The sequence below is a fragment of the Solanum verrucosum genome, unplaced genomic scaffold, assembly GCF_900185275.1.
Source record: "Solanum verrucosum unplaced genomic scaffold, falcon-dt-bn FXZP01000526.1, whole genome shotgun sequence".
NCBI lineage: Eukaryota > Viridiplantae > Streptophyta > Magnoliopsida > Solanales > Solanaceae > Solanum > Solanum verrucosum.
This window is the reverse complement of record NW_026020386.1, coordinates 85,709-112,545: the sequence shown is the minus strand read 5'-3', so window position 1 is coordinate 112,545 and position 26,837 is coordinate 85,709. Positions and strand designations below refer to the sequence as shown.

At 32.9% G+C, this 26,837-nt stretch overlaps 4 protein-coding genes across 4 annotated transcripts in view; 3 read left to right on the top strand and 1 right to left on the bottom strand.

Annotated features, from left to right (window-relative positions):
• LOC125839130 (cytochrome P450 CYP72A219-like) overlaps positions 1-26,837 on the bottom strand; it is a 96,642-nt gene that overhangs the window by 56,221 nt on the left and 13,584 nt on the right. The window lies entirely within an intron of this gene.
• On the top strand, positions 161-9,515 carry LOC125839124 (G-type lectin S-receptor-like serine/threonine-protein kinase SD2-5). Its single transcript, XM_049518093.1, is given in 4 exon segments — positions 161-2,247; positions 2,249-2,464; positions 5,782-5,927; positions 9,016-9,515. Coding segments are annotated over 4 exon segments (2,949 nt in total).
• LOC125839129 (G-type lectin S-receptor-like serine/threonine-protein kinase SD2-5) lies at positions 14,238-16,750 on the top strand. The gene has a single exon (XM_049518097.1). It carries the CDS (start codon positions 14,291-14,293, stop codon positions 16,748-16,750), a length of 2,460 nt encoding a protein of 819 aa, XP_049374054.1. The 5' UTR covers positions 14,238-14,290.
• Positions 20,428-23,721, top strand: LOC125839123 (G-type lectin S-receptor-like serine/threonine-protein kinase SD2-5). The gene is made up of 3 exons (XM_049518092.1): positions 20,428-20,443; positions 21,666-21,908; positions 21,962-23,721. The coding sequence occupies exons 1-3, from the start codon at positions 20,428-20,430 to the stop codon at positions 23,719-23,721; spliced, it is 2,019 nt and encodes a 672-aa protein (XP_049374049.1).

Here is a 26,837-nt window from a genome sequence, read left to right as displayed (position 1 = left end):
ATGAATTTAGTTGTGGCTACAAATTGAGAAATCGAAACCAATCGAATTCTGAGGATTTGAAACCACAATTTTTCGAAGAAAAAACTACTCGAATAAAACGATGAATTTTAAGACATAGTGATCAATCAAGCAGAGCCTTCTTTCTGATAAAAATAGTACAATGGTGGCCAGTCTACTCATCATTTCTTCACAGCATCTGATTAGTTGTCAACCTCCTGAAACTTTTATCACCAATTCCTCCATTTCGTGGATCAATAGCCGCGCCCGCTCCTATGTAGTGAATTCCACAAATGGAGCCACACTGACACCCATCCTATCTCGAGAAGGGAACGAGACTCTGTTTGTCTGTGGTTTCTTATGTGATTACAATGGTACTGCTTGCGTTTTTGGCGTCCTTTTATTCCCAAAGATCAGTAACAATAATTCTTATCTATATTACGCGAGATTAGTTTGGTCAGCAAATCGGAATAATCCAGTTAGAGATAATGCAACCTTGCAACTTAGGCAAGATGGAGGTTTATTCTTGATGGACTCAGATGGCACTTTGATTTGGAGTACAAGCACAAGCACAAGAGGAAAGGTTGTTACGGGATTCAAATTGACAGTACTGGGAAATATTGTTCTCTTTGACAAAAGTAACGACATCATTTGGCAGTCTTTTGATCATCCTACAGACACTTTGGTTCCTGGACAAATGACAAATGCTGGACAAAAGCTGAGATCCAGTGTATCAGCAGCAAATTGGAGTGAAGGTTTGTTCACATTTGAAGTTCAACTATTTGGCTTTTTAGCATACATTGAGTCAAATCCACGTCAACTCTATGTCTCAAGACTTGGTGGGGATAAAGGTTCCCCGTTTTCTGGACTAATCTTTGATTCGAAAATAATTATTTTCAACGGGACATTAATCCTAAATTTTGCATTTTCAAATCCTAGATTGATGAGGTTTGGTGATGATGGGCATTTAAGGGTGTATCACTGGAGAGGATCTTGGTTAGAGGAGGCTGATCTATTGACAGACTACATTGGTGAGTGTGGGTATCCAACCGTGTGTGGGAATTACTCTGTTTGTGCAAATGGGCAGTGCACTTGTCCTCAAACCGCGGTTGATCAGACTAACTTTCTCCAGCAAATAAATTACAGGCAGCCAAACCAGGGGTGTGTCCTTATAACACGTATCTCTTGTGAACATTCCCAATATCATATTTTGATGGAGCTTAAGTACATAGCTTATATTCCCCTCTATTTGCAATATGGTACCAATAAGACCACTTTTTTCATCAAGGTGCAGAGCTCTTCTAACTTACAAGCCTCTCCATCACTTGTCTCTTCAGAGAAGAAATCAAAGCGTGTCTCAGCAATTGTAGGATCCACCATCGGAGCTTCATTTGGTTTGCTTCTCATGGTTTTAACTTGCTTTGCCTATATTTTCAGAAGGAGAAAAGGGCTCGAGGAAGACGAGGAGGAGTTCCTTGATCAAATACCAGGAATGCCTACTAGATTTTCCTATGAGGAACTCACTGTGATGACTGAAATTTTCAGTGAGAAACTTTGGGAAGGGGGATTTGGTTCTGTATTTGAAGGAACAATGAGTGATGGCACCAAAATAGCGGTGAAGCGTCTGCAAGGTTTTGGTAATGTGAAGAAATCATTCTTAGCTGAGGTAGCAACAATCGGTAGCATTCAGCATGTCAATTTGGTGCAACTTGTTGGATTTTGTGCTGAGAAATCACTTAGACTTCTGGTTTATGAATATATGGCCAATGGCTGTTTAGATAGGTGGATTTTTCATGGAAAGCAGGAACGATCTCTCAAATGGGATATCAGGAAAAAGATCATATCAGACGTCGCCAAGGGCATAGCTTACCTACATGAAGACTGTAACAACAAAATTATTCATTTGGATATTAAACCTCAGAACATTCTTCTTGATCATAATCTCAATGCAAAAGTATCAGATTTTGGGTTATCAAAGCTTGTGGGGAAAGATGAAAGTAAGATAGTTACAACAATGAGAGGAACACCAGGCTATTTAGCACCTGAATGGTTACATGAGGTCATTACTGAGAAAGTGGATGTTTATAGCTTTGGGGTTGTGATCTTGGAAATCATCTGTGGCTGGAAGAATTTGGATCGTCATCAAGATGAGGATGATATGCATTTGCTTAGTTTGTTCATGAGAAAGGCAGAGGAGAGACAACTCTTGGAAATGGTGGACAAGAAGAGCGAAGACATGCAGCTACATAGAAAAGATTGCAGCCTGGTGTTTACAAAGTGATTATACTAAGAGGCCTTCCATGTCATTGGTAGTTAAGGTGTTTCAGGGTTTAGTGGCTGCTGAAACCGACTTGGATTACAGCTTCACATTTCCAACAATGACGAGAAGAGTTGCCGGAACTAATCAAGAAAGGGAATCTGTGGTTGGTATCAGTTTTCCACTTCCATCACAGTTGTCAGGACCTAGGTAAATTCTTAGTAGTATTTATCATCAAGACTGAATAGCTAATAAGTCACAGCCATATGTCCATACCTTTGAGTTATCACTTGTTATTTGCTGCGAAAAGCCATTTTGTGTTTTTCATGATCCTTATTATATCAATACTATTTCAGAAACATCATATATATATTATTATAATTAGTGGGAAGCTTCAAAAGTGAAAAGTTAGATTACCATTTTATCCCTACACTAAATCAAATATTTAATTAATTAAATAATAAATAGTAAAATTTAAATTAACTAAGACTAAATACACGTTCTAGGGTGAGTTAATAATCAAACATCTAATTAATTTAATAGTAAATAGTAAAATTAAAATTACCTCAAGGGTTTATAGTAAAATTTTTAAAAGTTTGAAGACTTAATTACACATTTTAAGTAGGTTACATAAGAAGTTTAACAGTCCTATTTCTAGGTTTACTTGCATTTCTATATTAATGCTCCACATTTTTTAAAGGTGTGCAGTTTTTTTTTAATCATCTGCTTCTTTCTAAAGTAAATTTTCTATCCCAACGTTCTCAAGGCTGAATTCTAGGAGTAAGAATTAAAGGAAATTTCTGACAAAGAAAGAGAAAAATTATCAAGTGACTTCACACTTTTCTCTACTTATATGAAGTATAGATTAAACATTATCCATAAATGATATTAGCGGAAGAAACTCAAAGGACTAAGCAAATAATTCAATGCTTGGAATGTGAAAAGATATATTTTAGATAATATCAATTGTACTTGTATGTATTGCCTAGAATAATTACTGGTATATGAAAAGACCCCCCATTTACCAGATTAATGCTACTGATTTTATTTATTTGATTTATTACAAAGGTATTAAAAGTGTATTATTATATATGAATGAATTAATATTAAATTAATAATTAATGAGATGGTTTGTAATTACCTTATTTATTACTAATTACAATGATTTATATTTTTCATCTTCTTATCCACTCAAACTAGACTAGATTCCACGTTCAAAGCAGTAATTAGTGGCAATGTTAATTTTATTACTTTAGTCTAATTATGATTTGTATTTTTCATCTTCCCATCTATATATTAAAAGACTATTATTTAGAACTGAAAATAGAATTTGAACAGACATTTTCACTACTATTTAAGAACTGGATGATAACCATTGAAAAATGAAAGAAACTCATGTCATTCAACTTGAAAAGAGGATAATAAAAAAAACTATCGCATCTATATATGATAGGCAAAAAAAGACAGGAAGAAATGGTATAAAGGAGTAAATAGAATACATGGGAGAAGACTTCTTTTTAGATATGCCTAAGTCCTCATAACTCTTTCTGTTCTCCATTAGGAAGATTATTGTTTTTTATAATTTCTTTTGCATTTCTAATGAACTCATTGTGGTGTTGTGATCTTTTAGCTATTATTATGAGCTTTTGAAATAGTTGTATGTATGAAGTCCAGTTTGTTAATTCTTTATCTGTTACTTTTATATTTTGGATGTAATTGCTTTTTAATCTTGTAAAATTTTGAAAGTGTATCTTCATGTATTCTTTGATTAGCCTTTTAATTCTAGGACTTTACTTAAATAATACAAATATTTCATGCTCCGTTTCTCATTAAAATAAAATAGGCAATCTTGTCAATAAGCCTGCATGATTTTTTTTTATCCATTCATGGCTATAAAAGGTTATCAATGATATTTAGATCATAAAAAAGACTTACACACAGTGACACAGAGTTAAGAGACTATATTATCTTAATTAATTTCACATACTTCTTGCTTGATGCCAAATGCTCAATCCCTTTTTATGTATTTTATTTAATACATGAAATGTAATTGGTAAAATTAATATTGTTGATTTAAGCATTTTCTATTTGATAACACATTTTAAAATTATATAACAATAGTAAGGGATAAACGTGCAACGCACATTACCAGAAACTAGTAGTTGAAGAAACAAATGAGCATACAGAATTCAAAAATCAGTTTGCACAACTACACCAATATTTGCTCACTAGAAAGGCATCACATTTTCTTCCATTCTGTTGACTTCCAACACTATTTTCAGAAGCCAACTTTGACTATAACATACAATGATTTCTCATTTTAAAACACACCTGAACTACTAGTTTTTTGCGAATTTCATATTCAAACTAGAAGTTGTTCCCTTTAACTATCTGAACTATCGCCATCTGTATGTATTAAAAGGCATTCCTTTCTGATTGAATATTTTATGTGTAGTTCAAGTTAAGTATATATCGATGGAAAATTAAAGTTGTTCTCAGCATGACAATAAAACAGTCTCGATCAAAATTTACCTAGGTTTGGCTTGATTCGGTCCAGGCTAGAGCTTGGCCAAGGTCGGACACGAATGAGCCAGCTTGGATTTATGAAATTAGTACTTCAAAATAAAAATCATGTATTCGGCTCAAATATTGATTAAATTGGTACGTTAGTTTAGTAATTACTTTTATTAGTGGAAAAATAACAGAAAGTAAATGAAAGTCATAGTGACCTTGATTTATCTGCAAGGTTGAACAATAATGAAATTGTAACTTGGAAATGGTCAAAATGGTTGTTGACACCCAATTTTGACCCTCCCGATAATAATTTATTTTCGAGCTTCTTAATTTTCAAACGATTTAAAATAATTAGCTTTATATAATTCAAAATAGTTTCAAGGTTATTTTAGGTAATTTCAATAGACTTTTATAGTGTTTTGAATAATAAATATATTCCATATAATTATATATATAACTAGTATATTTTGTAAATATTTGAAAATCATATCAAAAGATTTCTACACTGTTAAAATAATTATTTAATTAATTTAGTTTTGGTTTGAATTATAATTTTAAATTTTGAATTAACTAGTTCGTATTTAAACTAATTATTTTATAGCTAAATTGGTTATTTTATTTCATTAAGATTAAAAAGCTCATAAATTAATTAAATTAATTCTTCCTATTTGAATTCTAGCGGAATCTTCTAAATTTAACTCCTTTTGGTTACCTCTTTAATCCGTTTGGCTAAATTGTTAATTAATTTCTATTGCAATTGTAGCCAAATCTAACTTTTTCTTCAACCCACCTTAAGGGATAGCATTTTTGCCTTTTTCCAATTTCAATTGACGTTCCACCCCCAAAAAAAAATCACGAACCCAAAATATCCCATATATATTTTCCCTCTTATTGACTGTTTGATTGAGGGCAGAGAGAAGAGTGGTAAAAAGAGTTGGAGAAAATATTGGAGGAAAAGTTGGAGCTTTATCGGGCAAAAAATACAAAGGATACTTTTAAGCGAAAAAATATAGGTTAGATATACTCGAAATACTTTCCGGGATAGAGAGCTTGCTCGGATTTCTGTCTAAGTTCCCTGTTCGCTGCTCAAATCGGAACTTGCGTGGTAGAGGTTGTCACTTCCTTGCTCGTTACCGTCTCAGTTCCTGCCCTACGGAAGGTAACATCTCTATCTTATAGCTTTTTTCCTCTCTTTGAATGATATGTGTTTGTTCTGTTTTCCGCTTGACTGGTTTGAATAGTTTTGTTGTCAAATAGTCATGTGTTTAGATACAGTGGTGAAGATAAACTGATGTTAGTAAAATTTTCTTAATGCTATCGATTTCTTTCTTTAGCTATTGTTAGTTACTCTCTTAGTTGGTGTGGTTGTCTTCTCGGATGAAGCTGATATCGCTTTGTGTTCTTTTCTTTGATTTTTCATCTTACTCATAAGTTGTTTGAATCCCCTCTGCGTATCTCTTTTTGTGTCGAAAGCTTGCCCAAAGCATGGTGTTTAAAGTTGCCTATTGTTGATAGTTAAACTACGGTGAAGTGAAGAGCTCGTTTGTCTTTCCGGTTTGCGATCTACTTCCAGTTCTTGTTTCTCTTTTCCCTTTTTTACGTTAATGTTTTGTATACATGATCGCCCATAAGTTTGCTGTCTTATCTCCGTGTTGATGCGGATTTGCTATTCTAGGATTCTAATGTAGTTAAATATTGCGAATCCAGCGCTGAAGTGTTTAGTTTTATGATTTCATTCTCCTCTGTTTAAGCATCGTTTCATTCCAACAAAGTTATCGGCATGTCTCTATCATTGTTCGTCTACGTTTTGAGTTTACTGTCTCTCTATTCGTTGTATAATAGAGTCTATCCGTCTATAATTGTTTCTTCATGTTTAAAATTTGAGGCTATATCGTCTTGAGAATGTGGCAAATGACTGACTGTATTGTGTTATTAGTTCCCTCATTTAAATTGAGTTGATTTTTTTAGTTAAAAGTAGCGTTGATTGAGACAAATATTTAACAAAGTTTCCGGCTTGTTCATTTTATGTTTAAAATAAGTGATTATCATCGTTTCAGAGGTATACTCCTTGGCTGACTTATGCGTTCCCCACAAGTATTTAGGAATTAATTATTTTGATCTTTGATGTAATCTTGCTGTGGTAGTTGCCAAATATGACTTCACTTAATTCTTGTTGTCTTATATTTTTTGGTCTATAACTTGGAGTTTAATTATTGCCTTCAATTAATTGTCAATTTGTCAATAATAATAATAATAATAATAATAATAATAATAATAATAATAATGATAGTGAGCTGGAAATATTGGTCTAAGTTGAAGAATTTCATTACCATGACTTGTTTTTTTTAGTCCCCAGGTCATTTATTTGTATTTTTGCTTTGGCTTTGGTCATTTTTAGGCTATTTGCTGCTTTGTTAAGTTGTAATCGACCGATCATTATTGTCACTTAGTGTTATGGTTTCGAGATATTACTATTGGCTATTAATTCTTATCATCTTTTGCATGTGAAATCTGTCCGAGTTCACTATGAACTCATCTTCCTTCTTGCATTTAGGGAGAGCCGTAAAGGCTCAAATTCCTTTTCGAGTCAGTCAGCCCTAAAAATCGACGAACAGGTCCCGAAGTTGAGAGAAGCAACAAATCAAGAAATTGAAAAAAAATTGGGCCAAATGCCCAATCTTAATTCAAAAATTGTATTTTGTTATTTTGGATCTAAGCCCACTTATTTGCTATTACTTGTTGGTTTTGGGACAGGTGGAGGAATTGGGGCCTGAGGCCCAAAAGAAATATATATATTCTATGTTAGACTAGGATAGGTACCAGTGATTTAAATGGGCCAAAGGTCCAAAACGAAAATGGGCCCAAGTATTGGTTCAGGCAGACAGAAAAACTAAACTTGAGCCCAAGTCTCTTTTCCTCTTTATTTCATTGTGTTTGTGTGCTTGTTAATATGTGAAAATTTCATATATAACATATATTATAGTATTATTTTCGAGCTATAGCAGTAGAGTTTCAGTTTCAAGTTATAGCATTTAAAATTTCAGGTTTTAACAAATTCACCAAAAAGAGAAATGTTTTATTAATTGGAAAAAAACTGTAAAAAAAAAAAAAAAAAAAAAATTGTTTTTTTAAAAAACGAAATTAAAAGACTGAATTTGTGGGTTGTTATTTAATTTGAAATTATTATAGATAATTAATGATTAGCACTAAATAAGGAATCCAAACAAATTAACATTATTTTTTATCCTTAATTAACTCAATTTCGTTAAAATTAAATCTAATCAGATCATTTCCTTCTTTTCATCAAAGTTTCTCTCTCTTGATTCTTCATCCAAAAAAAATAATCTCAGGAACGAATAGTTGAATATTTTTTTCATTGAAAAAAATAATTTTATTGATATGGACAATTGCGTATCAATTTTAATTAAACACGAGGAACATGGGATCAATCGGGTAAGTATTTAGTATTGTTTATTGTTTATTTTTAAGTTGAGTTGAAACGAAAAATTATTTTGTTTAACTGAAAATGTTGTAAAAATGTATAATATTAGTGATTTTAGGTTTTTTGTGATTGTTTTGTGTATTTTTTCTTAAATTATAAAGTGATTGTATATTTGTGAATGAATTTAATAGAATTTTTGGAAAGAAACCTGTAAGAAAAATGTGTTAAGTTATATGTAAACAAAATTATTTGGATTTTTTGACAAATTGTATGACAAGTGGTTTTAGTTGGTATTAAATTCTAAATTTTACTGGATCATATTAGATGTTGTCATCGCTGAAGAAATTAGTGAGTTAGAAATTAATTATCTGATACAATTGAAAAAATGTATTTGTAATGAATGAGTAATTGTTGTATGAAATGTGTATTAAGTGTGTTTGAACGTTGGTATGATATAAGCTGTCTTTGCGACATGTGTATGAAATGTATATTAAGAAAGTATGAATTTCGTTTGTAGTCGTGTCTGGCGAAATATATGAAAAGTTTTTTTAATGTTGTATTGATGGTGAAATTTTATGTAGATATTTGTGTATAAAGTTTTTTGTTATTAAATAATTATTTGTTGTATGATTTATGTATTATAGTAGTATGAAAGTGCTTGGAATGTACTATTTGAATGATATTTGTAAGAATTGTTTATTTAAATAAATATAAAAATTGTTTTGTAATATTCTGTCTGTATGAATGATATTTATATTTCAAATTGTTTGTTTATAATCTGCTACTTTTTTTTTTAATGAAACAGGGCATTATGTGGATTTTCAAATGGAAGGGGTTTTATATGATTCTTCTAGTCTTTATAGTGGTCTAGTAAGCGTGATAACATCGCAGCTTATGATAGATACTAATATAAATGATTTAGAGATAAAATATTTAGTAGATGATCGATGCCCACCTGTTAGAATACACAATGATGTTGGTGTGCGTGTTTTCTTAGATCAAAATAAAGTTAATTTGGATTTCTTTACTAAATATCCATTGTGCATAACATTGAAGAATATAGCAATGGATAATTCGCATTCTCTAGTTATTGTGAATAGGAGAGTTTCTGATGTTGCTATAACATCAACAAACTTTGATTTATATTCCAACAACGCCATCCGATTAGTAGGAGTGAATTTAGATGAAGTTGTAGATGAAAGTATTGATGAAGACAACGGAGTAATCAGTGACGTTTCTAATTTATTTATAGATGAGAATCAGGTTTACAAGGATAAAGAACACTTATGGAGGTGGCGTTTCTAATTTATTGATGTTGAAAATTCCTTGATTTCGAATCGTAATTCTGTACCATTTATTTTAATAACAAACATGTCGTCTCGGACATTTTGTTTTTCAAGAATCATCATATTCCTAAGTAATTGACATTGGATCTTTATATGGTGCATCTCATAGAATATACCGAAAGGAGTTTGTTCGAGAAATTGTTGAAATCTCTTTTGCCCAAGAACAATCAAAAGATCAGCAAACACATTCATGTTGGTACATGAAGACCAGTGTGTGTGTTTCTTCCTTTCCTATAAAATAACATTATGTTACATTTCATACACACTTCACACCCCATATGATTCAATTTTCATTCAGTTATAATTCTAAAAGCATACAGAACTCAATAGTCCACATTTCATACACACTTCACACCCATAAAATTCAATTTTCATTGCAGCAATACCATAGTTCAAATACCTCACACAATTCATATACAGTATGTTAAGAGACATGACATAAATTATACTCACATTTCACACATACTGCATACATATATTGTTCACATGTACACAAATTTCTTTCCAGCAATAACCATAAGTTTGCATATAAATTATACTCACAGTTCACACAAACTGCATACACATATTATTCACACACTCTGCATATAAAAATTTCTTTCCAACAATAACCCTTAGTTCATATTTCACACACATTTCATACACAATGTTTTATAAAGAAAATGACATACATAATATTCACATTTTCACACACTCTGCATATAAAAATTTCTTTCCAACAATAACCCTTAGTTCATATTTCACACACATTTCATACACAATGTTTATAAAGAAAATGACATACATAATATTCACATTTCACACACGCAATACACATGATATTCACACACAGTTCATACTTTTATCATTCAAAAATTTCCAATGGCACCTATACAATACATAGTATTTAGAAAAAAATCATACATAATTTTGACATTGCACACACACTGTATACAAAAAATTTCAGGGGCACCTATACACTACACAAATTTCTTTACGCAATAACCATAAGTTTACATTTCATACACATTTCAAACACAATGTTTATGAAGAAAATGATATAAATTATATTCACATTTCACACACACTGCATACACATATTATTCACACACACTCCATATAATTTTTTTTTCCAACAATAACCCTTAGTTCATATTCCACACACATTTCATACAAAATGTTTATAAAGAACATTGTATACATAATATTCACATTTCACACACTCCATACACATGATATTCACACACAGTTCATACTTTTATCATTCAAAAAAATTCCAGGGGCACCTATACAATACATAGTAGTTAAAAAAAAATCATACATTATTTTTGACATTGCACACACACTGCATACCAATTTTTTTGACACACACTCCATATACATGTTATTCACAAACACTTCATACTCTTATTATTCAAAAAATACCATGACTACCTATATACTACAGAGTATTTAAATTATATCATACAATTTGATAACAATGTTACTAGCATGTCAATGTTGTATCATTAATAATAAATTTCAGAAAAATAAAAACTTTGAAAACAACATAATAATAATGTGATATAACAAATGTTGGGGTTTTGGTAATTCATGTTCATCCTTTTTTGTTTTTATTCTTGAAGAAGGTTTTGATGTTTCAAGAACATCAACATTTGTTGATTTTTTTGTTTTCTTCTTTTTCTTTGAGCAACAAAATCGGAATCTGAGTCTGAATCAAACTTTGGAGGAGTTTCAACATGTTTTTTCCCTTTCCTCTTGTTTCCCCTTCGATTTGTCGGAGTCGAACTTTGATTTGCTTCATTAATTTTGTCTTTTCGATTCTTCGAACGAGATGGACCAACATTGGCAGGAATTTCAACAGATTTCTGAGGGGGAGTTTCAGACAGTATGTTAAAAGGATGTAGCATGAGCATCATCGATTAAGGTGTCATCAAATCTGGGGCTCTTTCTTGGAGTTTCCATCGATTTCTGAGACATGATTAATCGGTTTGATTTTGATTTTGGAGTGTTGGTGGGTTTTGGCGGTTTGATTTTGGAGAAGATGAGAAACAATGGAGAGAGAATGATAGTGGGTGGTGGGTTGAGGCGTGTGTGAGTGAAGAAACGTGTGGGGGTGAGGGTGGGGTGTACGATTGGTGAGGGTAACAGTAAACATGGAAAAGATATTGAGTAAACCCCTAAATTTGGGTAACTGACATTTTTTTTTAAAAAAAAAGTAAAAAACAAATTAATTACCTATTATTAATTAATATTAAAAACCTATAAATATATTAATGATTTATTAAATAAATATAATTTAACTTTAAAATAAAAATAATTTTAACTGATATGTCATAACCATTAAACATTCTGTTATAATCAAGAAATTTTTAATAGTAGGGTTAAAACTCATAATATTTACTCTTAAATGTGTATATGAGATGATTTTTCCTGTTAATATTTGTCGCTAATCTTAAGGTCGAAAAATTCAAATCCCCGAAAGACGCCCATTTTGATTTAACAATTTAACTAAATCAGTCATCGTTTAACAAGATTTAAAGAATTTTTTTTGCAAATTATCTCATTTAGATAGTATTTCCGTATTTCCCCTTGTCCCCTTTAAAATGGTCCTAATTATAATAATTGCTCAATTCAAATTAAGCTAATTTTTAGTCAAATAATTAATTGTCGGATAATCGCATATTAGCGGGCATTTCGGGTGCTTTCAAACCCTTCCCGAAATGCTAATAAGAACCTCGAACCCCTTTTAAGTTTTCATTAGATTTATGTTTTAGTCTTTTGAAAACAATAGTTTTCTTAATTTTACTTTAAAATTAATAGGCGACTCTTAAATCAGTCTAATTATATTTTCCTAATAAAACAATGGTCCCATTAGTGGAAAGATAGAGCCCAGACCCATTATTTTCCTTTGTACCGAACACACTCATAGTTAGTTTGAAAAAAAAAATAGCACATTGAAAAGGTTTTTTTGAGGCCCACTCTATATTGAATGGGCAAAGATTTAAGATATTCTGTACATTGGAACATCAATTTTGACTTGGGACTTTGGAATATATGGCACATCCCATTAAGTATGTACAAGACTTGACATGAACCTTAATGAGGAGGAAAGTGCCCAACAGTTCCAAATTAATTGTTAGTAACAATTTGTAACATTACTTGGGATCTCTTAATTTTGTTGAGAAAAATAATGTTACGTAATTAGAAACATGGGTTGCATGTTTATCCCAAACAAGAATGTATTGATCCCAACTTTCATACAAGTTCAGAATTTGATATTGTGCAGCATAAAAAAATGGGAAAATGCATAAGTACCCCCAGCCTATGCCCGAAATCCCAGAGACACACCTAACCTTTACTAAGGTCCTATTACCCCCCGAGCTTATTTTATATGTAATATTCTACCCCTTTTTGGCCTACGTGGCACTATCTTGTGGGCCCAGTGCATGTTGACAAATTTTTCAAGGATAGTACCATGTAGGCCGAAAAGGGGTAGAATATTATAAATAAATTAAGTTCGGAGAGGTAATAGGACCTTAGTAAAGGTTAGGTGTGTCTCTGGAATTTCGGGTATAGGCTGAGGGGTACTTATGCATTTTCCCTAAAAAAATTGTTATATAGAAATAAGAGATTCTTAACAAACATGATGAAAAATCGAACTTATCACATATAATTACAGATTTACAGTTATATCTTGTCCTGCGATTATGATGCCACCAAAATTTTGTCCTTTAGCGTTCTAAGTAATAAAAACCCAGAAAAAGATACCCTTAATATTAAAAAAATAAAAATAAATCGAAAGGTAAAAATAATTAACAAGGCATAAGTTTAGTTTTAAAATATTATAGCCTGAGAAGTTGATACGTTGAACTTATGTTCCGATTTTTTTTTTGCCTTACACATAACTTGTGTCTTAGAGAGAAGTTCATACACTAATCTTATGCCTTAGAGGAGACTGTTACTTGATAGTTAATATCCAGCTCGATGAATCATTAAACAACAATATACTCAGTGTGATCTCACATGTAGAGTCTAAAAAATTGAGACGTTAAGTGGATGAAAGATCACAGAAACTGCACCACTAAGGAAGATGCAAAGATCTAAGTGAAGTCATTTTACCTTGTGATTGAAAGTCATCTAATATTAATTAGATATTATTTTGTACAGTTGAACAATAATTAATAGCCGGTCCCATTCAGAAGAAGACTTGACTTGAACCTGATTGAGGAGGAAAGTGCCATGAATTGCTATTCAATTGTTAGCAACAATTTGTAACATTGCTGTTCAAATTATAATATGAAAGACATTGACATGTAAATGTTACATGATTATCTGCTTACGGATTGTTGCAAATGCTAACATCTGAGTGAATGAAAGGAGTGTTACAGGAACAGACGTTAGGAAAGTAATAACACTTGGAAACAACCGAATTCAGTATTTTTAACACGAAAAATAGATATGTATGTAAAACAAATTGGTAACTTTAGAAACAATAATACATACATTTTGAACCTGTAAATTCTAAAATACAATGAGTTAAGTGGTAAAAACTTAATAGCTGAATCAGTCAAATTAAAATGTGGATCCAGCTTACAGAGTTGCTGGAAACGGTGTTACAAGTCAACAAAAGTTTGCTTAATTTACTTATACATAATACACAACAAGAAGAAGAAAAAGAAGACAGAGGGGTGTAGCAACTAGCGAACCGATACATATAATCTTTCTATTAGCTTTGGCTTTGTTCAGAAAGCAATGATGAAAGAACATAGACAATGTTTTTCCATCTTTTTCTTCATTTATCTTGTCTTCTGTTCTTCTCAATTCGCTATATCCCAACGTTTAGTGAATTTCATTTCTGGTGTTCCCACTTTGTGGATCAACAGGCCATCCATCGGGAGTAATTTCAGTAGACGCATCCTTAATTATACACCCATCCTTCTGGAACGAAATACTGGCCTACAATTCCTCTATGGCTTCTCTTGCAATTTCTATCACACAGAATGCTTTCTTGGTATCTCATTAGTATTATACAACAGCACTGGTGAGACCATTTATATAGAGGGGGGACGGTTAGTTTGGTCTGCTAATCGAGACCATCCAGTGCAAGTCAATGCAACCTTGCAACTAGGCCAAGATGGCAACTTGGTGTTGGCTGATTCTGATGGCACTCTTGTTTGGTCCACTAATACTACCGGCAAATCTGTTTCAGGCTTTAACTTGACGGATATGGGGAATCTCGTGCTCTTTGATACGACCAACCGCACAGTTTGGCAGTCTTTTGATCATCCTACAGATTGTTTGCTCCCCGGGCAGAATTTGGTTTCCGGGCAGAAGCTAACAGCAAGCGTTTCAGCAGACAATTCGAGTCAAGGTTTATTTTCTCTTACTGTTCTCAATGGAAGCTGGGCCACTTACATAAGTTCTGATCCACCTCAGTATTACTCCACTTCAGATTATCCCGATAGTCTTTATTACAGTTTTGATGGTCAAACCCTTACTGCTTTACCATACCCTCCTACATCGATAGCTCAATACATACAGCTTGGGTATGATGGACATTTACGCGTATACCAATTGGACAACCTTGAAAATAATATGCTCGGCCTTAATTGGAAAGAGGTAGGTGACATTTTGACACTCTCTGACTGTCGCTACCCAATGGTGTGTGGGAGATACAGCATTTGTGCAAATGGAGGACAATGTACTTGCCCAGTTGAAGTTAACTTCTTCAAGCCATTTTCTGAGAGGAATCCAGATCTCGGATGCACAGAGTTGACGCCCATTTCTTGTGACTCTTCACAGTATCATAGTCTTGTAGAGCTAAAGGATACTGCATATTTTTCATTTGGGTTCAATTATGAACTAAACTCGAGCGTATTTTGGCTTGAGGGGAAAAAGATTGAAGATTGCCAAAGGGCATGTCTGAGTAACTGTTCTTGCAAAGCTGCTGTTTATTATCCGTCTTTCAATTTGAATCTACTACGAGGGGACTGTTTGTTACTGAATGAAGTCTTCTCTCTGATGGACGTTGGAGTAGGAACAGTTTTTCTTAAGGTGCAGAATTCCCCAAATGCACCGGTCATTTTCCCTAGACAGAAAATGCCTTTCAAAGTTATCATAGGATGTACTTTGATTGGGATAATTTTGATTCTTTCAGTTTGTTCTGCTCTTTCCAAAAAGAGATCGGAGAAACGCAAAGCTGGTGATTTTCTGGATCTAGAACCAATCTTACCGGGAATCCTAACTCGATTCTCTTACAATGAGCTGAAAATAATTACACAAGATTTCAGCATAAAGCTCGGGAAAGGAGGATTTGGCTCTGTATATGAAGGAACACTGAGCAATGGCACCAAAATAGCTGTGAAGCATCTGGATGGTGTAGGTCAAGTAAAGGAATCATTCTTAACAGAAGTAAAGACAGTCGGTGGCATTCACCATATCAATCTGGTAAAACTCATTGGATATTGTGCCGAAAAAAGCCACAGGCTTCTAATCTATGAGTACATGGTGAATGGATCGTTGGATAGGTGGATTACGCAAGAAAATGGGCTTACCTGGCATAAAAGGCAAATGGTAATATCAGATATTGCTAAAGGGTTAGCTTATCTACATGAGGATTGCAGCCATAAGATAATTCATTTGGACATTAAACCACAAAACATCCTTTTAGATCAAAATTTCAATGCTAAGATATCTGATTTTGGTCTGTCGAAGCTAATTGAGAAAGACAAAAGCAAAGTTGTGACTAGAATGAGAGGAATGCCGGGGTATATAGCCCCTGAATGGTTGAGCTCAATAATCACTGAAAAAGTTGATGTGTATGCTTTTGGAATTGTGCTCTTGGAAATTCTCTGTGGACGAAAGAATTTGGACTGGTCCCAAACTGATGAAGAAGATGTCCATTTGCTAACTGTTTTTACGAGAAAAGCAGAACAAGAGCATCTCACAGATATGGTTGACAGAAACGAGGATATGCAGCTCCACAGAGAAGCAGTGACAGAAATGATGAGCCTTGCTGCGTGGTGTCTACAGGGCGATTTCTCCAAGAGGCCTTCCATGTCATTGGTGGTTAAGGCACTCGAAGGTTTGGTGACTGTTGAAACCAACTTAGATTATAATTTCAGAAATGTACCTAAGGTTGGGGCAGGCAACCAACCGAGGGAAGCCGCTATCAGCTCAAAATTGCCATCAGTTTTATCGGGACCGAGGTAAACAGTATGTCTAATTCTAGCACAAATTCTTACGGTGTATTAGATTACAATTCATGAATGTAATATTCAGTAACTTTGCATCAGATTTTTTGAGTTTCATGTTATTATCATGTAGAAGCTCCTCAATTCATATGCGACAGGAGATATAATATTGCATTAGCTTTTCCTCATTTTTTGTAAGGGAAGTATCAAGACTCGAGAACATCATGAATCGGATATCGAGGGCCAGATGCTCTGCCAATTACAGAAACAAAAAATTATCTTAAACATGATTGTATGGTATTCATACTGTTAAAATAAATTCAGTTTAAATTGGGAAAAGACTCAAATATGTCACGGAACTATTAAAAATGTGCCATATGTTAAAAGCTGGCTCATCTATACAAAAATACATCTAGTTCAGCAAAACCATTTTTGCCACGTGCCCTCTTATTAGAGGTTCACGTAATTAAAAAGACTCAATATTTAATTAACACTCGACTTATTTAAATAAAACCCGACCCATCTCCTAACCCATTTCCCTTTATCCAACCCACATTATGTACTTGCCAACATTAAAATCATCAAATTCCAATATTGAAAGTTATAACTTGGAAATGGTCAAAATGGTCCCGTCAGTGGAAAGATAGAGCCCAACCCCATTATTTTCCTAAAGAGTATTTTCCTTCGTACCGACCACACAAACACACTCATAGTCAATTAAGTTTGAAAAAAAATAGCACATTGAAAAAGTTTTTTGAGGTCCCTCTGTATATTGACTGGGCAAAGATTAAGATATTTTGTACATTGGAACATCAATTTTGACTTGGACTTTGGAATTTAGGGCACATCCCATTCAGTACAAGACTTGACATGAATCTTAATGAGGAGGAAAGTGCTCAACAATTCCAAATTAATTGTTAGTAACAATTTGTAACATTACTTGGAATTACATGGAATGTTGTAGACATTCTGAAATTGCACTTGTCTCGAGATATGACGAGGCACAAACACTGTCTTGCCAATATTAGTTATTGGTATTCTTGAATTATTTTCCATCACCATTACTCGATCGCCTTTATATTTGCTTATGTTCATCAAATTTTTCTCATCACCATCACCGGTCATGTGATTGGAACATCCCGAATCAACTTTAATTAAATCATTTGGCTTAAATATACCATTGAACTTTGAAAAAATGTTCATCTGTGACCTGACTGATTTAATTTCACGAAGATTTCCGTTAATATAAACCTAAGCTATTTGTATTAAAAAAATGGACAAAGACCAAACCTGATAAGTTTCTGAATACTTAAAGAACTAAAATCGGTAAGTTTATAGTTAAGGGACTAAAACCGGCAACTGTATAATTGAGGGACCAAAGTTGATAAGTTTTTCAATAGTTAAAAGACTAAATCCGTTAAGTGTATAAGTTAATGAGCCATTTTAGACCTACTCCTATAGTTAAGGGACTATTTATGTCATTTTCTCTACAATGATTTCTCATTTTAAAACACACTTGAACTTCTATTTTTTCGCGAATTTCATATCCAAACTAGAAGTTGATCCCTTTTACTATCTAAACTATTGCCATCTATATGTATTAAAAGACATTCCTTTCTAATTGAATATTTTATGTGTAGTTCAAGTTAAGTATATATCGATTGAAAATTAAAGTTGTCCTCAGCATGACAATAGAACAGTCTCGATCAAAGTTTACCTAGGTTTGGCTCGATTAGGTCCACGCTAGGGCTTGGCCAAGGTCGGACACGAATGAGCCAGCTTGGATTTATGAAATTAGTACTTAAAAATAAAAATCATGTATTCGGCTCAAATATTGATTAAATTGGTACGTTAGTTTAGTAATTACTTTTATTAGTACAGTAATAACAGAAAGTAAATGAAAGTCGTAGTGACCTTGCTTTATCTGCAAGGTTGAACAATAATGAAATTATAACTTGGAAATGGTCAAAATGGTCCCATTAGTGGAAAGATAGAGCCCGGCCCCATTATTTTCCTTCGTACCAAACACACTCATAGTCAGTTTGGAAAAAAAAAATAGCACATTGAAAAAGTTTTTTTGAGGTCCTCTCTTTATTGACTGGGCAAAGATTTAAGATATTCTGTACATTGGAACACAAATTTTGACTTGGGACTTTGGAATATATGGCACATCGTATTCAGTACAAGACTTGTCATGAACCTTAATGAGGAGGAAAGTGCCCAATAATTCCAAATTTATTGTTAGTAACAATTTGAAACATTACTTGGGATCTCTTAATTTTGTTGAGAAAAATAATGTTACGTAATTAGAAACGTGGGTTACATGTTTATCCCAAATAAGAATGTATTGATCTCAACTTTCATACAAGTTCAGAATTTAATATTGTGCAACATAAAAAAATGGGAAAATGCATAAGTACCCCCCCAGCCTATGCCCAAAATCCTTGAGACACACCTAACATTTACTAAGGTCCTATTACCCCCCCCCCCCCCCCCCCCGAACTTATTTTTTTATTAATTTTTTACCACTTTTCGGCTTACGTGGCAATATAAACCAAATAGGTTGAAAGCTTTGTTCAACACGCGCCGGGCCCCAGTTTTTCAACTTTCTAAAAAGTAGCTTTTACACTTTCCAAAATTTCAAAAAGCTATCACTTTATGTTTTAGATAAAAATATTATTTATAATCTACTTTGTTAATATATTTTTAGTTAGTTTATAGTTTTCAATGTTTATATATTTTATTTCAAATTTGGGCATGTAAAATTTTGTAAATATTATATATATAATTTTATTTTATTTATAGATTAAAAAATTTATTTATAATCTACTTTGTTAATATATTTTTAGTTAGTTTATAGTTTTCAATGTTTATATATTTTATTTTAAATTTGGGCTTGTAAAATTTTGTAAATATTATATATATAATTTTATTTTATTTATAGATAAAAAAATATAACTTATAATCTACTTTGTGAATATATTTTAAGTTAGTTTATAGCTTTCAATGTTTATATATTTTATTTCAAATTTGGGCTTGTAAAATTTTGTAAATATTATATATATAATTTTATTTTATTTATAGATAAAAAATATTATAACTTTGTTAATATATTTTTAGTTAGTTTATAGTTTTCAATGTTTATATATTTTATTTCAAATTTGGGTTTGTAAAATTTTGTAAATATTTTTTTTTTTTTTTTTTTTTTTTTTTTTTTGAAATTGCCATCATCAAGGTTTGTCACCCGATGTCAGGGGTCTGGCTAGACCCATGTCTTTCCCATTCATTCAATATAATTTTATTTTATTTATAGATAAAAAATATTATAACTTTGTTAATATATTTTTAGTTAGTTTATAGTTTTCAATGTTTATATATTTTATTTCAAAAAAATATATTTTGTACTCATGTGAATTTTACCGTCTTTACGAAAATTTCATTTAACGTTTCTTAAGTTTAGATTATCACACAGGTAGGTGAAAATATATTTGATCTCTTTTTCAAACACCGTTAAGTTGTAAAAAATCGAAAAAAACAGAAAGAACCGACTAAAACCAAAACTGAAAAAACTGACTTTGCGTGGTTTGATTTGATATTTAGATTTAATAAACCGACATAATTGGTTTAGGTTTTTTTTAATGAAAAACCAAACCAAACCGACTTATGTACACCCCTACTTCTAAGTCATCAAGAATCATGGTTGAGTTCAAAGGTTAGTTTTTTCTTGATTTTATTTTGTTATCTTTTCGAAGAAAGGAGCAATTTAACTTATGATAATGGAGGTTTTTTTTCCAAACATGAAGAACAATAATAAAGAAGAAGACAATTGAGTTAATATTTATTTTTTTCAAGTTTATTTTAACACATGACCAATTTTTATTGGTCAGTGTTGTCTAAAAACTGCACCCACGCGCCTAACATAGGTGAAGTCACGGACTCAGCCACGTAGGCCGAAAAGTGGTAAAGAATTAACTAAAAAATAAGTTTGGGGGGGGGGGGGGGGTAATAGGATCTTAGTAAAGGTTAGGTGTGTCTCAGGGATTTTGGGCATAGGCTCGGGGGGTACTTATGCATTTTCCCTAAAAAAATTGTTACCAACATAATGAAAAATCGAACTTATCACATGTTATGAACCAAGTCCAACCCAATAGGAATACCAAGATCACACAAATAGTTGTTGGGCTGGCAAGACCTATTGGGCTGAGAACAAGCAATTGGGCCAGACTATGTTTGGGATTCAGGTTGATAAATACGACTTGAGATGCAAATTGGACTTATGCAAATTGTGAAAGAAGTTGTCTGTTATTCTCATCTTTTATCTTCTTCTGTATCTCATCTCTATCTTCTTCTTCTTAATTGTTCTTCCTTACCAGTTGTTATTTTCTTGTAATTCCAGTCAGTGATTGCAATACTACAAAAGTTCCCTTGGTTATTATTGAGTTTTGTTACATCACATATAATTACATTTACAGTTATATCTTGTCCTGCAATTATGATGCCACCAAAATTTTGTCCTTTAGCGTTCTAAGTAAAAAAAAAACCCAGAAAAAGATACCCCTATTATTAAAAAATAAAAATAAATCGAAAGGTAAAAAATAATTAACAAGGCATAAGTTCAGTTTTAAAATATTATAGCCTGAGAAGTTGATACGTTGAACTTATGTTCCAGTTTTCTTTTTTTTGCCCTTTTACATAACTTGTGTCTTAGAGAGAAGTTCATATACTAATCTTATGCCTTAGAGGAGATTGTTACTTTGAGATACAAGATACATTAATATCCAGTTCGATGAATCATTAAACAACAATATACTCAGTGTGAGATCACACTTAGAGTCTAAAAACTTAAGACGTTAAGTGGATGAAAGATCACAGAAACTGCACCACTAAGGAAGATGCAAAGATCTAAGTGCAAGTCAATGCAACCTTGCAACTAGGCCGAGATGGCAACTTGGTCTTGGCAGACTCTGATGGCACTCTTGTTTGGTCCACTAATACTACTGGCAAATCTGTTTCTGGCTTAAACTTGACAGAAACAGGGATTCTCGTGCTCTTTGATACGACCAACCGCACAGTTTGGCAGTCTTTTGATCATCCTACAGATTGTTTGCTCCATGGGCAGAATTTGGTTTCTGGTCAGAAGCTCACAGCAAGCGTTTCAGCAGGCAATTCGAGTCAAGGTTTATATTCTCTTACATAAGTTCTGATCCACCTCAGTATTACTCCACTTCAGAAAATCCCGATAGTCTTTATTACAGTTTTGATGGTCAAACCCTTACTGCTTTACAATACCCTCCTACATCGATAGCTCAATACATACAGCTTGGGTATGATGGACATTTACGCGTATATCAATTGGACAACCTTGAAATAAGTTTGTTCGGCCTTAATTGGAAAGTGGTAGGTGACATTTTGACACTCAATGAATGTGACTACCCAATGGTGTGTGGGAGATACAGCATTTGTGCAAATGGAGGACAATGTACTTGCCCAGTTGAAGTCAACTTCTTCCAGCCATTTTCTGAGAGGAATCCAGATCTCGGATGCACAGAGTTGATGTCCATTTCTTGTGACTCTTCACAGTATCATAGTCTTGTAGAGCTAAAGAATACTGCATATTTTTCATTTCGGTTCAATGATGAACTAAACTCGAGTGTATTTTGGCTTAAGGGGAAAAAGATTGAAGATTGCCGAAGGGCATGTCTGAGTAACTGTTCTTGCAAAGCTGTTGTTTATGATCCGTATCTGAATGTGAGTCTACTACGAGGGAACTGTTTGTTACTGAATGAAGTCTTCTCTCTGATGGACGTTGGAGTAGGAACAGTATTTCTTAAGGTGCAGAATTCCCCAAATGCACCGGTCATTTTCCCTAGACAGAAAACACCTTTCAAGGTTATCATAGGATGTACTTTGATTGGGATAATTTTGATTCTTTCAGTTTGCTCTGCTCTTTCCAAAAAGAGGTCGGAGAAACGCAAGGCTGGTGGTTTTCTGGATCTAGAACCAATCTTACCGGGAATCCTAACTCGATTCTCTTACAATGAGCTGAAAATAATTACACAAGATTTCAGCATAAAGCTCGGGAAAGGAGGATTTGGCTCTGTGTATGAAGGAACACTGAGAAATGGCACCAAAATAGCTGTGAAGCATCTGGATGGAGTAGGTCAAGTAAAGGAATCATTCTTAACAGAAGTAAAGACAGTCGGTGGCATTCACCATATCAATCTGGTAAAACTCATTGGATATTGTGCCGAAAAAAGCCACAGGCTTCTAATCTATGAGTACATGGTGAATGGATCGTTGGATAGGTGGATCACACAAGAAAATGGGCTTACATGGAACACAAGGCAGAGGATAATATCAGATATTGCGAAAGGATTAGCTTATCTACATGAGGATTGCAGCCATAAGATAATTCATTTGGACATTAAACCACAAAACATCCTTATAGATCAAAATTTCAATGCTAAGATATCTGATTTTGGTCTGTCGAAGCTAATTGAGAAAGACAAAAGCAAAGTTGTGACTAGAATGAGAGGAACGCCGGGATATATAACCCCTGAATGGTTGAGCTCAATAATCACTGAAAAAGTTGATGTGTATGCTTTTGGAATTGTGCTCTTGGAAATTCTCTGTGGACGAAAGAATTTGGACTGGTCCCAAACTGATGAAGAAGATGTCCATTTGCTAACTGTTTTTACGAGAAAAGCAGAACAAGAGCATCTCACAGATATGGTTGACAGAAACGAGGATATGCAGCTCCACAGAGAAGCAGTGACAGAAATGATGAGCCTTGCTGCGTGGTGTCTACAGGGCGATTTCTCCAAGAGGCCTTCCATGTCATTGGTGGTTAAGGCACTCGAAGGTTTGGTGACTGTTGAAACCAACTTAGATTATAATTTCAGAAATGTACCTAAGGTTGGGGCAGGCAACCAACCGAGGGAAGCCGCTATCAGCTCAAAATTGCCATCAGTTTTATCGGGACCGAGGTAAACAATATGTCTAATTCTAGCACAAATTCTTACGGTGTATTAGATTACAATTCATGAATGTAATATTCAGTAACTTTGCATTAGATTTTTTGAGTTTCATGTTACTATCATGTAGAAGCTCCTCAATTCATACGCGACAGGAGATATAATATTGCATTAGCTTTTCCTCATTTTTTGTAAGGGAAGTATCAAGACTCGAGAACATCATGAATCGGATATCGAGGGCCAGATGCTCTGCCAATTACAGAAACAAAAATTTATCTTAAACATGATTGTATGGTATTCATACTGTTAAAATAAATTCAGTTTAAATTGGGAAAAGACTCAAATATGTCACGGAACTATTAAAAATGTGCCATATGTTAAAAGCTGGCTCATCTATACAAAAATACATCTAGTTCAGCAAAACCATTTTTGCCACGTGCCCTCTTATTAGAGGTTCACGTAATTAAAAAGACTCAATATTTAATTAACACTCGACCTATTTAAATAAAACCCGACCCATCTCCTAACCCATTTCCCTTTATCCAACCCGCATTATGTACTTGCCAACATTAAAATCATCAAATTCCAATATTGAAAGTTATAACTTGGAAATGGTCAAAATGGTCCCGTCAGTGGAAAGATAGAGCCCAACCCCATTATTTTCCTAAAAAGTATTTTCCTTCGTACCGACCACACAAACACACTCATAGTCAATTAAGTTTGAAAAAAAATAGCACATTGAAAAAGTTTTTTGAGGTCCCTCTGTATATTGACTGGGCAAAGATTAAGATATTTTGTACATTGGAACATCAATTTTGACTTGGACTTTGGAATTTAGGGCACATCCCATTCAGTACAAGACTTGACATGAATCTTAATGAGGAGGAAAGTGCTCAACAATTCCAAATTAATTGTTAGTAACAATTTGTAACATTACTTGGAATTACATGAATGTAGTAGACATTCTGAAATTGCACTTTGTCTCGAGATATGACGAGGCACGAACACTGTCTTGCCAATATTAGTTATTGGTATCCTTGAATTATTTTCCGTCACCATTACTCGATCGCCTTTATATTTGCTTATGTTCATCAAATTTTTCTCATCACCGGTCATGTGATTGGAACATCCCGAATCAACTACCTATCATTTTAATAATCACCAACCAAGCTTTCATTATTTGATCAGGCAGCCCTCCCTGTATATTCAGCGGTTCCACTACTTGCCGTACAGTCAGTGAAACAGGGCAGAAAATGCTGAAAGATGTGATAAGTTTTTAATTTTTTTTTTTGAACGGTGAGGGTCAGGTACGGAGTGAGGTAAGGAAAAAAAAATAATTTGAGGAAAATAAGTTATTTGAAAAGCATTTTCCAAAATATTTAAGCCAATCAAACATGAGAAAACTAAAAAACATTTTCTAGATTGAGAGCTAAAATGAAAAAAGTAAAAGAGAAAGTAAAGATATTTAAAAAAAAAAAAAGAAGGTCAAAGATGATTCTATTTTTGGAGGAAAATTTAGATGGTTTTATAGCCAATAGGGTATTGTGGTCTTTTATCCTTTGTCGTGCCACAAAAAAACCATCGTGCCATTTAGTTTTACCGTATTTTGTACAGTTGAACAATAATTAATAGCCAGTCCCATTCAGAAGAAGACTTGACTTAAACCTGATTGAGGAGGAAAGTGACATGACTTTGTTTTCGATAAAAAAAGGTGACATGACTTGCTAGTCAATTGTTAGTAACAATTTGTAACATTGCTGTTAAAATAATAAAATGAAAGCCATTGACATGTAAACGTTACATGATTATCTACTTACGGATTGTTGCACATGTGAACATTTGAGTGAATGAAATGAGTGTTACAGGAACAGACGTTAGGAAAGTAATAACACTTTAAAACAACCGAATTCAATATTTTTAACACGAAAATAGATATATACGTAAAACAATAATACATACACATTTTGAACCTGCAATTTCTAAAATATAATGATTGTTAAGTGGTAAAAACTTAATAAAATAAAATGTAAAATATTTTTATAAATATATTATAAAAGATTTTTTTAAAAAAAAAAATAAGATTATGGGGTGGAGGGGGGTAGGGGGTGTACAGGGAGGAGGTGGTGAAGTGGAGTAAGAAAAATAATTTAAATTTTATTTTTAAAAAAAACATTTTTTTAGGGGATAGTAATACTTTAATCTTTAATTTTTGATTAATATTAATAATGTATTATTTAATTTTTGTCAAGGTGGAATATTTTATCCATGAAGAATGTCGTCATGTGTCAAGGTTTTTATTAAGAGTTTAAGTTTTGTGCACTGTCAGTGTAGTAAATTTCTACACCATCATGTAATTTTAATTTCTCCCTAATCTTTTTTAAGAAATATAAAATTAAAATTAACTTTTTTTTCTCTCTCTCCTAGAAATTAAAATCCTGTCTTTATCCCTCTAAAATAGCTGATATTCAGCGGCAGTTACTCCTTCTTATACGCATTTGACCTACTTCCTCTTTATGCTTTTTTTTTCAATCTGCATATCACATTTGACCTACTTCCTCTTTATGTTTTCTTCTGATCTGCATATCTTGATATTCCAATTTTGTTTGTTTATTCGTACTCATGGAGGGTTATGATTTTGTTTTTATTTTATCATTTTTCACTCTAATTAACTAATGGTTATTTTATTGATTAGTATAAAGAAAGCATTTGCAGGTGAATTTGCAGAATCAAAGTGTCAAATTCAATAACCTATTTTGCTATGTGAGTACAGTAGATCTATGTTAGTGAAACTATTCTCTCTTTATTAATAATTTAATTTTAGAATTATTATGTGATTAATGTGTCTTATTTGCACAATCAATTTACTCTAATAGAATTTCATTGTTTATGAGTAATTCATTCAATCTTCCTATAGATGATGGTGCTCTTCATACCATTTATGTGGGCATAATTTATCAATACCCTGATCTAACAATAGATGGGAAGAGAAAATAGAATTAAGTTACTAATCCTATTTCTCTGTAATGCTTTCAACTTTAAGAGACATAATTTACCTAAATTATTTTGGACAGATTGATCATATTCTGAATTAATTTTATTGTTATGAATGAGTTACTGATTCTCTTTCTGTAA